We start from the raw sequence: 16186 nt of genomic DNA, 5'->3' as shown, positions 1-16186 counted from the left end.
ATTGTGTTGCTCCTCAGATCTCCCGTTGTCCCTGAGCCTGAGTAAAGCCCGGCAGCTTGTTTTCAGTGTCCAGCGCCATAGTCATCTGCACGGGTGTCAGTCCATTTTCCCCTGATGCAAACACAGAAGCACACAGAAGAATCTTTGTGAGCCCATGTGGCATTTTAACTGGAAAACTCATGTCTGAGACATAAATTCCACATATCGTCAGAGGCTCTGAGGGCTTTTAATTCTGCATTTAATTCTGCTCCTACAAGAGTAAATGAATAATTGTCATTTTGAAAAGTGGACCTGATTCCTGACAGTGCTGAGAAGTCAGGTTTTATGTGGACGCTGACGTAATGTTTGGTACGATTTTTTTGTCATTGCCTCAGGCTGTGGCACACCACTGTGATCCACATGAGTCTGACAAGTCACCCGTTATCTGAGAGGTCGCTGTGCACTGCAGGGAGAGTGGCTTTTTTGGGGGGCATGGCAATGTAGATATTGGCTAACAGTGACACAGCAAAGAAAAATCTGAATCAAGAAACCCCGAGCCAACTTGAACGGCAGCAGAAGTGAGATTATGAGCCTCACATATCAAAAGTGTGAGATTTAAACTGCTTCCAGACCTGCACACGTCTGTTTCCAGGGCAGGATATCCATTCCAGTGCGGCAGAAGGAGCGGTCAGTGTGGGCCTCGGTGCTGTACAGGACCTCCTGGAGCTGTTTGTCTCCTGGCTTCTGGGCTTTCACGCGTACCTGAAGGACAGAACAGGAAAATCAAGTTGCTCTCACTGTCACCTGATTTCCACAGACTGCCATCACACCACATCCCTGCAATTGGATCTCACAGCTGTACCTCTAGGATAGTGATCTCTTTCTCCTTCAGCTTCCCTGCTTTGTTTTTCACCTGGGTCTTCTTGGTGTCAACCCAAACCACCCTCTCCTTCACCTCTGACCTGAATATACACACACATTAATAAATATTCATTAGATTGCTTCTTTAAAAACAAAATAAAAACACTTCCTCACATGGAGTGAGACTCACTCTTGGATGCCCAGATCAGCAAGTGTGGTGTCCAGGAAAGGGAAGGGCTGGTTTGCCAGGTCGGCCTGCACCTCGATGGGCAGTGTCACCGACATGGGGATATCCCGCTCCACTATGACGCGCAACATTTTGTTGTGGGACCCCGGGAGCTTCCTTTCTGCCGGTCGGTTAGCCTGCTCCACAGTTGCCGCCTCCTCCAGAGAGCGTTTTGTGTCGTCTGCTGCCAGCTTGACTTGCTGATCTGTATTTCAGGAGGCAGTGGGTTTTTACCCTCTCCCCCTTTGATCCTGTGCGTTATCTTTTAAAACTTGCTATCTGCACCTTTTGGCTCCAGCACGTCTTTATTGTTAGAGCTGTTGCTTGCTGTGTTCTTCTGCGGGGTGCTGATGATTCAGTGTTCTGCTTCTTCTGATGGTAAACGCCTCTGGAAAGCCTGAATATGTGAGCGCGTCTGATTCATACAGCGTTCTGCTCTGCCCCCCGGGCTGATATATGCAGCCAGTGTGAATGTGTGTTATGTGTCACTCAGATGTTAGGTTCATTAGACTGTCACAAGAGTGATGGACGGATGTTGGTGTTTTTAGGGCCAGGTGTATGAGCAGACCAGCTTCTGCTTTTAAATCAGGTAGAACGCGACCTCATCTTTGTGCAGTGCGTTACACATTTAATCTTTTCAACTGATTGGTGATTTCAGGCTAAATTAGTGAACTCTGTGACAAGAAAGGAAGTGAAAAAGCGACAAGGTCACTTCAGGTTCAATGTCAACAACACACTCATGACTGCTTAATGAGATAATCCATCCACCATATCTAGTCCTCCACTTATCATCGTCAGGCTTCCCCGTGTGCCCTCTGTCTCATTTCTCTGAGAGCTGAGGTGAGACAGCAGTCTTTCACATCACAGCGTCACATTTTCCGCTGTAAAGAAAAAAATGCATTCCAACTTTCAAAGTTTCAATCCTGCTGCTGTAGGACACAAACACATGACGTGTAGCATCACACCGGGCACACTGTGCGCTGTCCTGTACACTTATCTTCAGCTTTTCACTTTCCTTTGTGCAAACTTTCGTCAGTTCCTTTGATGCTGCAGGGACGTTAGACAGGGAATCTCCACTGTTAATGGCCACAGTGACAAACTATCAAAACTAATGTTGAGCAAACTATTGCACCATAAATGTTTTTGTACACAGTGGAAAACGTAGCAGTCAGCTGGCTATTCTTGTACCAAACATTATGTACAACGGACACTTCTTGGCACGATGTCACCACCTGAATGCATAGCAACAAAATTCCCATTCCAGTGTGCTGATGTGAATGAGGATTTCTGCCCTGACCTCAGCTCGGGCTTCTTGGCCTCATCGAGGTATTTGACAAGCAAGCGCTCATATCGCTATTGAGCCATGAGGTCACAGAGGAGTTTTTCTGCCAGCGAGGCACCATCTGGTCCCGTCACAGGCAGGAGATAAAGCCTCTGTAACATTTCACATTTCATTAATTTCTATATGCAGCATGTTTCTACAGCATGTGCAGAATCTGAAAGAGAGAGACTGATGTGTAGGCTTTTTCTAAGAGGCTCAGTCATCGTATGACAATGAAGAGAAGTCCAGTCCTTTGAGATGCAAAGAATAAGTAACATTTTATTAAAGATTTTAGTCTTTAAAGAGCTAAAATTTAACACAGCAAATACAAACTGTATAAAAGTGGAGTTAATTTTTATCCTTTAATATTTTTAACAGAGAAAATAACAATATAAAACAAAAGAAAAAAGCTATAATAATACAACACTCAGTCCAAACTGCAACACTCTGTTTAAACACCTGAAAATATAACCATACAAGCAATAAATCTGAACCACATGAGTAGGATAACATTTTTAAAAATATCCTTAAAAATACTGAATTTCCAAGCATAAAAACATGAAACGCTGATGGTGTTTTGTTTGTTTGTTTTTTTTTTAAAAAAGGGTCATGTTTAATTAAAAGTAATTCATTTAATAATCTTCATATGCTATTGATTAAAAACTGGATTTAACAATGTGTTCAGATGAGCTGAATCTCTACTAGGTTTTAGCTGGATGCTGTAGGTGTGTTCAGGCAGCCATTGTCAGCTTAGCAGAGCTTATGGTGATGCTGCTGTAGGGCTCAGCCTGATGTACGGTCACCTGTCCAGCAGACAGGAGCTCTGTTGGAAGGAAGCGTCACAGAATAGGGCCATTAAACAAGTTACAGAGACCGCACTCTGTGACAGCCTTTGTTACTGTACAATGCAGGGAAGTTTGTGAAAGGTCAGCTTTAATGACACATCAATCCACCTCATTCTTCAAAGCTCTAAAAATCAATAAAATCCATTTCTGTCTTTCCCATACCCAGCAGTTTGTAGAATGTGTCAGTTGCAGTGGAGCGATTGGCCTCAGGGGGCAGCAGAGAGTCAAAGATGACTTCACCAAACCTCTGCAGGCTGAAGGTGATCCAGCTGGAAAAGAAACGTATGTTTTGTTTTGTTTTTAAATATCTCGAGGAAGTACAGATTACGTTTTTTTAAACAATGATTTCATTTATTAAGAAACCAAGTTACCCAAACCATCCATGTTCTGTGTAAAAATGTGAGAAATCCCTTAAACCAACACGTCTAACAAGGTAAAGTAGGCTAAAAGCACATCATACCACAATCTAAAGAAAGAGCTAAGAAAAAAAGTCACTGGCATCAGTCAGTCTGGAAAAGGTTACAAAGCCAGTTCTAAAGTCTGGGAACTCCAGTGATCCAAAGTGAGAGCCATTATCCACACATGGAGAAAAACTGTACCAGTAGTGAATCATCCCACGAGTGGCCAGTCTACAAAAATTACTTCAAGAGCACAGCAATGATTCATCCAGGAGGTCGCAAAAGTGACAAGGCCTCATTTGTCTCTGTTGAGGTCAGAGTTCATGATTCAATGACAAGAAAGAGACTGGGCAAAAATGGCAGGAGAAAACCACTGCTGAGCAAACAGAACACAAAGGCTCAACTCACATCTGTTAAAAAGCATCTTGATGTTCCCAGAGACTTTTGGGAAAACACTCCAATAAAACAATTCTGAAAAGAAGAGTGGGCCAAAATTCCTCGACAGTGATGTGAATGACTCACTATCAGTTATCAATCATGTCTGATTGTAGTTCTTGCTGCCAAGGGTGGTGCAGCCAGTTGTTAAGCTTAGGCGGTTATTTCATTTTTACACAAGGGATATGTAGTTTTGGATAGTTATTCATTTAATAAATAAAATCATAATTTCACCAAACTGCATTTTGTATTTACTTGGGTTGTTTTTGTCAGATATTAAAATCTGAAATGTGAAAATTTACAAAAACTGAAATCATGAAGGGAGCAAATACTTTTTCACAGTATTTGACATTTAAACAAAATCAGTCAGGGATACGTGTCAGACTCATCCCTCAGGTCTGCTGCTTCCTTTCGGTTTAGAATTTCAAAGCAAATGTCCAACAACTTAGAAAGCAGGTCAACCTGTTATGCTGGAGGCAAAAAGTGTATATGCAATTATACATGTTACCGGACATGAATATAATTATAGATGCACTGTGATCAACAGTTTCACTGTCTGACGCATGAACTGAATAAAAATTAGAGTTTTAAACCAGATCAAACCAACAGGGAGACTCCCAGTGTGTAGATGACAGCTCAGTGTAACATCCCTGAAAACACTGAAGACAAGTGTGCATCAAAAGACGAGTGACCCCAACACTGTCACATAAGCAAGGATGTGAAAATGTCTCAGATGCTGTTTGTTGGCACACACTGGATAAAGATTACGAGTGTTGTTAAGCGTTGTTTTGGCCTGTGTTAGGAAAGGAAAGTCACTGTGTTTCTCTTCATGCAATTCAACCAACACAGCTGAAACTCTGAATAAATAGACTAGTTGTCCTAGTTTTCAAACTGTAGCCATTAATGGTTCACCTTTAAAAGTCTGCCACAGCCTACCTTCAAATACAAAGAGCAGAGTAGCATGTCGTGCCACAAAAACTAATCACCTTGGGGCGATTCTGGCAACAGAGCAGAGTGTGGACTCTTCAGATCTCAACACGAGTGGATATTAGAGCACTAACGCGCATGTGGAGGCTGGGCAGCATTAACAAAGAGCCTGCACTCAGGAGCCAGAAAGGATTAAAAAGTAAAGAAAGATCCTTCAGCATCCTGTATTATCACAGTGACTCTTACATGTTTACCTATGTTGCAACACGTGTCAAACTCCTGCAGTCGGGGCTGTGTGGGCACACCTCCATGACACCTTAAAGCTGATGAGCTAAAGGTGCCACTACACCCTCTGCAGTGGTCGCTTCGCTCGTCTTTATTCCCCACTGTTAAGGTGCAAGAAGCCACTGCGTTATTCTTCTAAACAGTTGCAACATCTCCCCCTGTGTGTTTGTGCGTCTCTGAGCTACTGTGCAGAACTATTATTAAAATAATCATAAAAACGGGCACGATCGTACACTCGGGTCTTGCGCGACCGGCCGATGTGTCACAAAGATCATGTCTCACGACACAGGATGAGATGTAAAAATTATCCCACAACACCCGGCACACAAGCGTCACGGCGAGCATAAAAGCGGCCCGACACAGAGTGGGACAAAGCAAGCAGAGGTGGACAATTTCAAAAGATGTTTGCTGTTTTATAAAGAGTACAGAGAGGCCTGCGCATGTAATCAGCAAGAGACGATCTCTGTTTTCAGGGAATATCATTTCTATTGATATACTGAATATACGAGAAAGAAACCCTCGGAGCTGATAAGAGGCAAGCAGTGTCAGGTAGACCATTTAGATGAGGACTTCCAGATAAACTGCAAACTTAATTTACAATTCAAAACCTTTCCTTGTGCGCCCACTTTCATATGAGCTGCCTGGCTTGTGCTATATATGCAAACCACCTGATCAGAGGCGTTTTTCCCCTTATATTTCCCACACAGCCACTAACATGTTAAGACTTACAAATAAGCACTTTGTTCCCACTTTGCTTTTACATAAGGACTGATGTTGTTTAATCAAATTCGTGCTACAAGCAACTGTCACACTCAGGCTGATGAGCAGGTTGTTAGGAGTTGGCGGTGTGGGCGCCATAATGACAACATATAGTTCAGGATTCACGTGGACCAGATTGTAAAGACAGGCACGTCAATAACATCTATAGGTCTGGTCCACAATGTAACTCTCATTTCAAACAGTGGGCATCAGTGAGACTGAGTTTGACACAGCTGCAAATGTCTTTCATGCATTTCTTGGAGTTACAAAGTATGTTTGTGTGTCAGTGTGAGTGTGTTTGTGCGTGTTTGCTAGCTTATGTTTAGAGCACCTCAGCATGTCCCTGCTGTCTGCGTTAGTCTGAGCCTCGGGCATCTCAATCCTTTCTTCTGCTATGGGCTCCATTGGTTGTTGGACTTCCTCCTGCAGAGACCTGCAGACACACACACACAAACACATAAACACAAACACACAGTGATCTGTTTCTTATGCACCGAGCTGTCCATCTTTCTATCCATCTGAGACTTACCATCTGCTGATGGAAGTAACGGCATCGCTTACTGATCGATCTTCTTTGGACATGTCCAGCATCATATCTGACACAGCTGCTGACACACACAAACACGCAGTGAGTGGCTTTGTGCTCTTAAAAAAATCTAAGTAGTCTGTGTCAAAGATGAGAGTTCTTCTTACATGAGCCCTCTGTGCTTTGCAGTCTTAAATCACTGGGTATCTGAGAAAGAGAGAGAGTAAAGAAATAGAAATGAGGTTTATAATCTGATTTATTTCACCAATGAGCTGAACACACTGAGCTGGCAGGCTACCACTGCGGGCTAGCTGGATACCAGATAAGCCTTATTATTACAACTCTGGCTCCACAAACACCCTCTCAGAATTCAGGATGGCATTACACTGGAGTTTGGTAAGATTACCACTACTTTACATCAAAATCCTCCTCGTCGATGGTTAAATGTACGCAGACCCACCTCCTTCATGGATGAGTCCCTTCTCTTCCTCTCTGCCCTCATTATCTCTCTCTCTTGCTCTGACCCCAATCTCCCCTCCTCCTCTTCTTCCTCCTCCCCTTTCTCTTTTTCTTGTTTGGGCAGGACGGCGAGTGAAGCCTGCTGTTTCCATAGCGTCTGGAGGTCAGAGTGAAGGAGGGCTGTAGATAGGGCAAAAGGCAGACAGGGTGCTATGCCGACAGTTTGTTTTTTTCTCTACAGCTATAGTTTTTTTTCACTATAGCTGATGACTGTGTTGGAGATTAGTCCCACCTATTAGCATGCAGAGGCCCAGTGAGGCTGAAGCTGATTAGAAACATGCACAACATTTATGTGGCGAACAGACAAGTTGCAGCATTTCTCTTTATTTATTAGGCTTCCTTACATGATGTACAAGGATTCTCTCTAAGGGATTTTATACTGCTCAATCCGTCTGTGCTTTCATTACCTGAGAATAAAAGGCTTAGAAATAATGGTTCGTATTCAGTCAACAGTAACTGTGTAGCTCCTGGTACTTACATCCACAGGGGGCGCTGAAGAGCTGAGTAGGAGTGGCACGCGTGGTCACAGACAGGAAGTCCAGCAACACGTCTGACTGAGAGAAAAAACAAGATTTTAGAGTGAAGGTTCTGGTGCAGCGAGGGAGGGAAACCAATCTCAGCATATCACAGGAATTTAAACATGGCAGGAAGGGAGCAACAAAGAAGGAAGGCAATGAAATCAATAAGCACTATTCCAGTGGGAAGAGAAGGAATAGAAGTGGAGAGCAGGAGTTTAATTAACAGACACCCTGGTGAATAGACACTTTGATGGCAAGACTTTGATTACAGAACAGCAGAGACTGAAAATCGGTCAGTCAACCACTGATCCCCGTCAACTGAACCAGGAACATCCAGTGAAGACGGATTTTAGTATGGAGTCTTTGTGTCTATTGCCTCTTTTCCATTAATACCTACTCTGCTCAGCTCAACTCCATTTTGGTTGTTTTCCACTACAATCGAGTACCACTTTGCTACGTGTGGGTCGTTATAGTAACGCGGACAAAAGTCCCGTGATGTGATTTGCATGTGACACAAACACAATAACAGCGGATGATGATCATCTACCTGCTGCTCAGTGTATGGCTTTTTCAGACTCAGGGACCGCACTGTTTTTTGTGTAGCTCTCGTGACGCCAATGACTGGCCAACTGTTGGCATGCAGTCTGTTGACGACATATTTTCGGATTGCCTCGGATCACCTGAAATCCGACAGGAGGTAACAAAAAGCCTAATGGAAAGCCCTAAAAAATGGATTGAGTCAAGTCGAGTAGAGACTCATGGAAAAAGTCTACATGTGTCTGAGAAGAAAAGAAGCTGTTAAATGTGTACATAACTCCAGCAGTTATGTGATGCAAACTGTCATTCAAAATCTGAAATATTTAGACTGAATTCATTCAGATAAATCTTTAAAAGTTCAGTGATGTCATCTTATTCTAACTACCAGTGTGAGCGTCTCGGCCCTCGGGTTCCCGATCTGCTCCTCCATCACTCTTTCAGATATCTGGACCTGAGGGTCTGCAAAGACCAGCTGACGCCTGCGTCTTCCACCGCGCTTCCTTAGAGGAGGAGTAGCCACCTGGTGGCACAGCAACAATCATACGTTTACAGTGCAATGACTTAACAGTCCAGAGTACGCATACTGGAAAATATGCAGCTCCATGTTGACACACCCGCACATGCTTTCTATTATTTGTTTCTAAAACAAAACAAACTGCTCGTGAGTCACTGGGCTACGGGTGTCATAAAAACAAGCTGTCATCACAGTGTTTCCTACACAATCATCGTTCAATAGCCTAAAAATAAAACATAGCTTTAATAGCTGTTTTTCCATCAACAAAATCCAGAGCCTTTCAGATACATCCCACACAGACACACCGGAAATCTTTTACTTTCTCACAAAACAGTAAAAGTGAGCAGTCCTTCTTATCCCACCTCATCACAGGGCCTTTCTGTCGTTCGGTCCCCCTCTCTCCCAGATGCCCCAGAGGGTGGAGATGGCATGGCAACTTGTACAGGGGTCATCTCTAGGGCAATGGTTGCCAAAGGAACTGCCATAGGCTGACCTGTCTCCTCGTCCAGCAGCCACACACTGTCCCGGTCTGTCCCCAACACCACCTCCTCCTCCAGCCTGGAAACACACACGTAGCACCACACTGAAAATGTTCATGAGACGAAAACTGTTATCACACCTTTGAGACACACATAAATATTCCTGTAAGTCTGCGGTCTATTTTCTGTGCACGGGCCGTAACAGCCAGTGGAAACACAAACCATGTTTGTCACTTTTGTTTCTAACCAGGACTCACTGATCAGCAGAAGACATGGCTCCTTTCCAGCTGCTCTCCTCTGTCTGCTCCTCTGCATCTGTTTAACACGTGTTGTAAACAACGCTCAGAGAAACAAGACACATACAAACTAACAGTTTTCACCAAATAACCCAAACTAATGAATCAAGTGGCTTAAATCTATTCTAATAAGACCCTAAAAAATCCTTTTCTACTCTCTCACTCATGTTTTAACAGAGAAAATTGGAACTAAATACAAGCTACTCACATGTTGTCCTGTGTTTTATAATTTTTGTCAGAGCAGAAGAGGCGATCTAAAGTTTCTGCCTCTCTGCTCTCCAATGAAACCAACCAGTTTCCAGAAAATAAATGTTTTCTTTCTGGTAGCAAAAGCACTCATGGGGTCAGAGCGGCTCTTTTTCCAATTATAGCCGTGGCACAAAGAATTTGACCCGGCTGATGGGGGCAGTCACATTACAACAGGCTTTCTCCTGACTCAGAATGGGGTCTTGTTGTAGGTGACCACATGCTTACAGTAAAGTAAATAAGTTCCGGTTTTGGCAGAAATCGATGCCTTTTCCTGTTATTTCTCAGGATTTCATAAACAAAAACGTCTTCAAGGCTTGGAATTAATGAAGCTAGCTTCAAATGAGGGTGATCTGTCTTTGCCACTCCTAAAACCTCTTAGAAGACAGTGCCAAAAATTTCCTCTAGGCAGAGAAAATACCCTGTGCAAGAGAGGGACGTGTTGCAGAGCTGATAAGAATTTCTGCAAAGCTAAAACATGATGTCAGGCTAAACACATAAAACCCTGTTATATGTGCACAGTGCTTATCACAGAGGACAATCAATGAGTCTGACAGAAACACCTTTATGGAACTGGTCAGCTTGGTCCATCAACAAGTCAATCTCTCTGGCTGTAGCTTCAGGAAGATCAGCTCCCTCGAAATCCTGACACAGAAAATGTAAGACGCGTGAATGAAAGACAGAAATAAAAATACAGCAGCAGCAACAGAGCTGAGAGTACAGATATTACCATGTTTCTGCCTGCATAGCAAAACTAAACTCATGAGACTGACAGTGCAACAGGGATGTGAGCAGCATGTCTCTGTGAGCAAACTGTGCACACAGGCCGATCTCAACAAGCCAAAATGGATATCATCAGCTGATGCGGTTCATGAGGGCCATCGGCAGTCTCTAAGTGACAGAGCGAGGAGGCTAATACTGTGTGATGGTCCTGCTCGACTTACAGTAGGGAAACACATCCCTCTGCCTTCTTTTCTCTGTCTGTCATTTTGATCCACATTTCCTCACAACACTCACCTCACTTTATCTTATACACACTGGATTGGTTTGAGCACTTCAAAATAAGAGTTCTTATAAATATCTGGCCTTGTTTAACAGTAAACATCTTTCTCACAAGAGCATGTGACAGTGTACTACATCTTCTGCCTTTGATGCTGCTCCCTCGTCACAAAGCATGAGGCACACAGGAAGCAGGCTTCTAGCTTGTGACAAAGATGTTAACTGGAGATGTTGTGGGCACACGGTCCACATCCTGGCTCAGTGATTCACCAGGACGCCTGCTGTAACTAAAAATGATGACTGGGGTGTTTCTTGTCCCCGCACTATGACAGAGAGTTTACCTCAGCAGTGGTGATGATGAAGTGCTCCTTCTCAGTTAGAGTGATGGCAGCTGGAGGTGACCTGAAACCTGGTTTAACATTGCAGGAGGAATTAGGAGCACAAGGATGTGAGAGTAGCTGAGATTCAAATGGGGAGCAGCTACAGCTTTTTAAAATGCCAGAGTTTTCATCTCACCTCGTGTGGTGTGGGGACTGAGCACCAGGGAGTGCTGTGAACCAACATCTTCAATCACAAACCCCGCCTGGAAGCGCACATCACAAACACGTAACAAACACTTATGATGCAGTGCAGCAATCCTTTAAATCCATATAACATTGACTCATTCTACTCATTACAGATTATGAGGACAAAGTTCAAGTCCAGGTCTGCCAGATTTACATCACCCACACTCAGCAAGGAGTTATTCACTGTGATTTAACTGACTCAACACTATGAAGTATTGTAAGCAGGGAGAAATATAGTGCACAACCCCATTGCCACACGACTCGGGGTGTAAATAAAACCAGAATGCAATGACTTGCAAATCTCACAAACCCATATTTTATTCACAGTAGCAGTAATATAGTAATATACCAAATGTTTAAAATGAGAGAATGCAACAATTCAGGAAAAAAATCATTTCATGGCAGCAACATGTTTCAAAAAAGTTGTTACAGGGCCACGTTTAGCGCTGTGTATCATCCCCTCATCTTTTAACAGTCTGTAAACATCTGGTAGCTGAGGAGAGCAGCTGCTGGACTTTTTGGAGAGGAATACAGTCCTGACAGTCCGGGGTCTTCTGTCGTATTTCTCCTGATGTGCCAAATGTTTCCATTTGCTCTAAAACCAGTTTACACCCTTCAACACTGATGGTGTCTTTACAGGTGTGCAAGGTGCCAATACTATAGGCACTAATGCCATCAAAGATGGCTTTTGAACCGAGTGTTGATAACAACCCAGATGATTCCTCTTCTCTTTAATCTGAACTATAGGGCATCTATAACAGAATAATTTCATTTTAAATGAGCTTTGGCCAAGAGAAGCGCAGGGTCACGTTCATGTGGGGCTTCTTCTTGTCACGATAAGAACTTTAACCTGCATTTTAGAGGGGCATGGTGAATTGTGCTCACAGACGTGCCTGTTTTAATGCAGTGAGACCTGAGGCTCTGAAGATCATCTCATGGGCATCCCATACTAATTTTGACCCTTGCACACACAGATTTCTCCAGGATCTCTTAATCTTTTGAGTATTATGATTATGTACTGTAGATGATGAAATATATGGTGAAAAGTTTTTTTTCTGAAGTTGTTCTGCAGAAACCTCTTTAAGATGCATTTTTTATACCCAGTCACATTGCTCACTAGGTAACTTCTTAACTGCAAAATGTTCCTCCAGCGGTTTCTTTATTGTACCTCTTACTTACTCAGTGCTTTTCCAGCCTTTTGTTGCCCCATGCCAACTTCTCTGAGACATGTCGCTGCCGTAAAAATTCAAAATGAGGTGTTATCCTTCACGAAATAATAAAATCTCTTAGTTTAAACATTTGATATGTTTTCTGTGATCTATTGTGAATAAAATGTGGTTTTATGAGATTTGTAAATCACTGCATTTCCCCCCCAGTTTCGTCACTCATCCAAGTGACTTCTTCAGTCTCAGCTGACTGGAGGTTTCCCCAACCTTATAGACAGTACATTTGCACAATAACTGAAACCAGCCCACTGAATGAACAATGGGCAGCTCCTTGATCATTAATATGCTAATTGTCATGACCGTTGATCAAAAAACACTGATCAAAGCCCATTTGTAAACATTACCATAAAACAATAATCCAAGTAAATGGTGCATGTGTAATTTGTGGTAACAAACAAACAAAACTGTGTGAAATAACAGTAAGTTCTGCATTTATATGGCCAGTCACAATTTCAGGACATCAGATGTTTGTCTGTGTGTTAGGATAAGGACTAAATGTCACAAATAGTCTTGCATATGAAGCTCAACACTGAACTGATCTTTACAAGTCAAAAGATTTTTTTGGAAACAGGAGTTCGCCTGCATGTGTGAAATCCTGCAAGCTTCTATTATTATGATTCATGGTAAATCTAATCATTATTGTAATAGTAGCAGCTACTGCTGCCTCTCACCTGCATGCTTACAGAGCGTGACCTTCAACACTGACTGCAGTCCCTCTGTAGCAAACCTGACATATTACAGAGGCATGCATATATAATACTGGTGTATAATGGTGGGTGTATGTACCTGGGGTAATTTGTATGGGCTGGGTAGCTGGTGAGATTCCATGATACCAAAGAAAGGATCCTGAGCTCCTTCTGCCTCCTCCATCATGTACAGGATGTCAGGTATATCCAAAGCATTCCTACAGTGTGATACGCCAATGTTATTACTCAACATATTCAAACACTGCACACATTTTAGAATTTGCAGTTTCTAATAATATAAAATATCACTGGAATAAGACTAGAGCTCCTTCATATCGCACAAAATGGATTAATAAATAGCAAAGTGCATAACGTTACTGCTGTTCCATAATGTGGCTTATGAAACATTGATGAAGCTATTTAAAGGGAAGGAGAGCCATTTGTCCACTAATTTAAACACCATATTCTCCATTTTACTGTTTATTACTCCAAACAATCTGTTTGTCATCTCATAAATATTCAACAACAAGCCTGTGAGCTCACACTTCCCCAAACAGCTAAAACTTCCTGACAGTTCTGCTAATTTTTTTTCAGATGCCGCAAGAGACAAAACTTTCTTCCCCTGTGGATTAGCACACTGTGCGTGCATACACAGACCTGCCAGATTCAGCCATGTCTATAGGCACACATCTTTTACAGCGCAGCAGGCGGTCTATGGTTTGTTGAACCTCGTCTGGAAAACAGAAAAATTATGCACACGACTCGTACAAAAAAAAACAGAGATGCAAGAAGAGGCATCACATTTAAGTTAACAGTGACAAATGTACTAAAGGTCACTTCAAGCTAACATGTGTATTCAACATCCTCATTGATAAAAGGTACTAAGAGTATTTAGGTTGCCTGTACCGGCAACCTGTCCAGGATGTACCCAACCTCTCCCCCAAAGCCAGGATTGCCTCCAGCCTCATAGGACCTTCAACTGAATAAGCATATAAAAAAATGGATGTCTGGAAAAATAAAAATGAGCATGGAGGATGTTTGTGTCCCATTTTACAATGACCATACCAAACTCCACTAAGCCCTGCTTAATAATGCCATATAAACATCATACCCACACACTTGGAGGTTTTATTGTACTGGTGGGTGAAATTAAATGCCACTGCAGACAATGGCTGCTTTCTTGGCATCTCCTCCTGCTGATCATCCTGCATTATGTTTCACCATTTTCATCAACCATGACAGCAGCATGATTGCGAATCTGTCGGATGCAATATCATCGTCAGGCTGCAATTTGAGACCTGATGAATCGAGACTGTTGCGCTGTGTTTGATGATGTTGCTTTCATTAGTTCCATATTGGCTTCTAAATCACACTTATCAGGGGGAGCTGGGATGATAGCATTGTTTTGGTTTTTGCACCAAAACTGTTTTCATGACACAGAGAGAAGGTGACGAACACAATCTGTCTGATGTGTTTTGCATAAAGTAAACAAGCTGGGCTTTTTTCCCCAGTTAACATCAATCATGAAAAATAATGAAGCTGCTCTGTTTTTGCTTTTGGTTTATTTGAGTTAGTGTTTTTTGTTGGGGTTTTTTGGTTCAATTGAAAATCATTTTGCCAACCAACTCCCTTTTTTTTGCTAATCCTATATAAGCAATCTACCATGAAATGATTCCCATTTATTTTTTAATCCATGTTAGTCATCTCCTCAGTGTTTTGTATACACTTTCAAATTTGACAACTACTGCAGTGACTCAACTTGCAGCATAGTGTGTAGGGAAAGCAGAGGAATGTCATGGCTGATCACACGATTTCAGTTTCTCTTGTTTCTGCTGTCTTGCTGTTTGTTCCTCACCAAGCAAGAAGCCACACTGCCTGTGGTAGACTACAACCACTCCGTACTGCAGCTGAGAGGACAGGTACAGAGAGAACCGAGGCCTGGGCAGGCTGGGTTGTGGTGGAGGAACCTGTGCCGTCACATAGTCCAAAATCTCCCCGCTGTAAACATTCAAAATGAGGCAGATGAATCTTGACTAAATGTGCACAGTAAAACTTAGCTGCACAATTTACTGGCAAATGGAGATGTAGTGAAGTGCTAAGTTTGAACTAAGTAACCTAAACTAGTCTAAACCTTTGCTAATCTACTTTAGCAATTTTATCAGGCTTGCTATACAAAAACATGCACATTCATACCAGGTCCGCTTGACATTGACTCTCAGAAGCTCTCTGCGGGTCACCCTGATGCCTTTAGTGGCTGCTAACCTGAATAACAAAACACATTTACAAAATTTAGACATAACAGTTAGCTAGTCGGGAGGTAATGTCCATCAGGACTTCTTGCTAATGGCTTTGAAGCAACATGTAGACTCACCAAATTGTGGAAAAACATCCAGAATGTCGCTGGAGCACATTGGGGTAGTAAAACATTTCGTCTTATCTGTCAATAAAAATGCAAGAAGTTAAAGAAAAGAGGACCAAGTTTAGGAACTAGATTAAAACACCAATCTTTGCCGAAATTTAAGTCTCGGTTTCCCGCCTCAAAACATGCTCCACCAATCCGGTTTCAGATTCAGGACACGATAGTAAACACCCATGATGCGTTCAAGTACTAAAAATAAATCCATTGCTGCATAAATAAATGTAAGATGAGTAGTTATGTTAGACTTTACCCGTTTAAAGAAAAACTAACATAGAGCCTTACAATTAAAAAGGGCATCAAATTACTCTAAAACTGATGATTAAGACTGATAGCAGTACTCAAGTACTATATGGCTTTAGGTTTTACTTGTTCCCATTTAATGTAATATTATATAACTCTGCTCCCTTTGTGAACAAATGGATTTTTTTGTTTTTATTTTTGTTTTATTTATTTCACAGCCATACTAGTTACAAACACTAAAACTTTAAAATGCAAAGTATTTGAACTGACTATATTTGTGTTTTTTATAATCATAATATAATTGCCTGAAGCACACACATTTGTATGTTCCCTGTGTAGGGCACACTGAGTGCCAACAGGTATATGGGGTATACAAACA

The 16186-nt window shown here is 42.2% G+C and overlaps 2 protein-coding genes across 4 annotated transcripts; both read right to left on the bottom strand.

The window, feature by feature from the left end:
• Window positions 1-13: 13 nt before the first annotated feature.
• On the bottom strand, window positions 14-1445 carry LOC309714768 (uncharacterized protein; the record flags this gene model as incomplete). The annotated part of the gene is made up of 4 exons (XM_082547465.1): window positions 1031-1445; window positions 842-941; window positions 612-741; window positions 14-111 (listed from the first exon to the last, which is right to left on the bottom strand). The coding sequence occupies exons 1-4, from the start codon at window positions 1156-1158 to the stop codon at window positions 14-16; spliced, it is 456 nt and encodes a 151-aa protein (XP_082403591.1). The 5' UTR covers window positions 1159-1445.
• Window positions 1446-2646: 1201 nt separating this feature from the next.
• rec8b (REC8 meiotic recombination protein b) lies at window positions 2647-15727 on the bottom strand. Of its 3 annotated transcripts, none has more exons than XM_082547074.1 (18): window positions 15520-15727; window positions 15342-15410; window positions 15004-15146; window positions 13806-13881; window positions 13249-13366; window positions 11187-11253; window positions 11012-11079; window positions 10235-10316; window positions 9387-9444; window positions 9013-9208; window positions 8522-8656; window positions 7560-7635; window positions 7023-7201; window positions 6730-6769; window positions 6566-6644; window positions 6368-6469; window positions 3395-3501; window positions 2647-3210 (listed from the first exon to the last, which is right to left on the bottom strand). In XM_082547074.1, the coding sequence occupies exons 1-18, from the start codon at window positions 15573-15575 to the stop codon at window positions 3119-3121; spliced, it is 1743 nt and encodes a 580-aa protein (XP_082403200.1). In that variant the 5' UTR covers window positions 15576-15727; the 3' UTR covers window positions 2647-3118. The 3 variants fall into 3 exon arrangements, with proteins under 3 accessions (XP_082403200.1, XP_082403201.1, XP_082403202.1); XM_082547075.1 differs by having other exon boundaries at window positions 6566-6641; window positions 15520-15726; XM_082547076.1 differs by lacking the exon at window positions 15004-15146.
• Between the last annotated feature and the right edge of the window lie 459 nt (window positions 15728-16186).

Source organism: Aulonocara stuartgranti, assembly GCF_965226115.1.
Source record: "Aulonocara stuartgranti genome assembly, chromosome: 9".
Taxonomy (NCBI): domain Eukaryota; kingdom Metazoa; phylum Chordata; class Actinopteri; order Cichliformes; family Cichlidae; genus Aulonocara; species Aulonocara stuartgranti.
This window is presented reverse-complemented; position numbering and strand designations above follow the sequence as displayed.

Excerpts from the sequence above, each read along its gene's own strand:
- rec8b (XM_082547074.1), bottom strand. The coding sequence starts at position 15,575 with ATGTTTTACTACCCCAATGTGCTCCAGCGACATTCTGGATGTTTTTCC. Across the intron at positions 15,147-15,341 it reads GTCAATGTCAAGCGGACCTG|CGGGGAGATTTTGGACTATG; the intron begins GTATGAATGTGC and ends GAATGTTTACAG. Across the intron at positions 3,211-3,394 it reads CACATTCTACAAACTGCTGG|AGCTCCTGTCTGCTGGACAG; the intron begins GTATGGGAAAGA and ends TCCTTCCAACAG.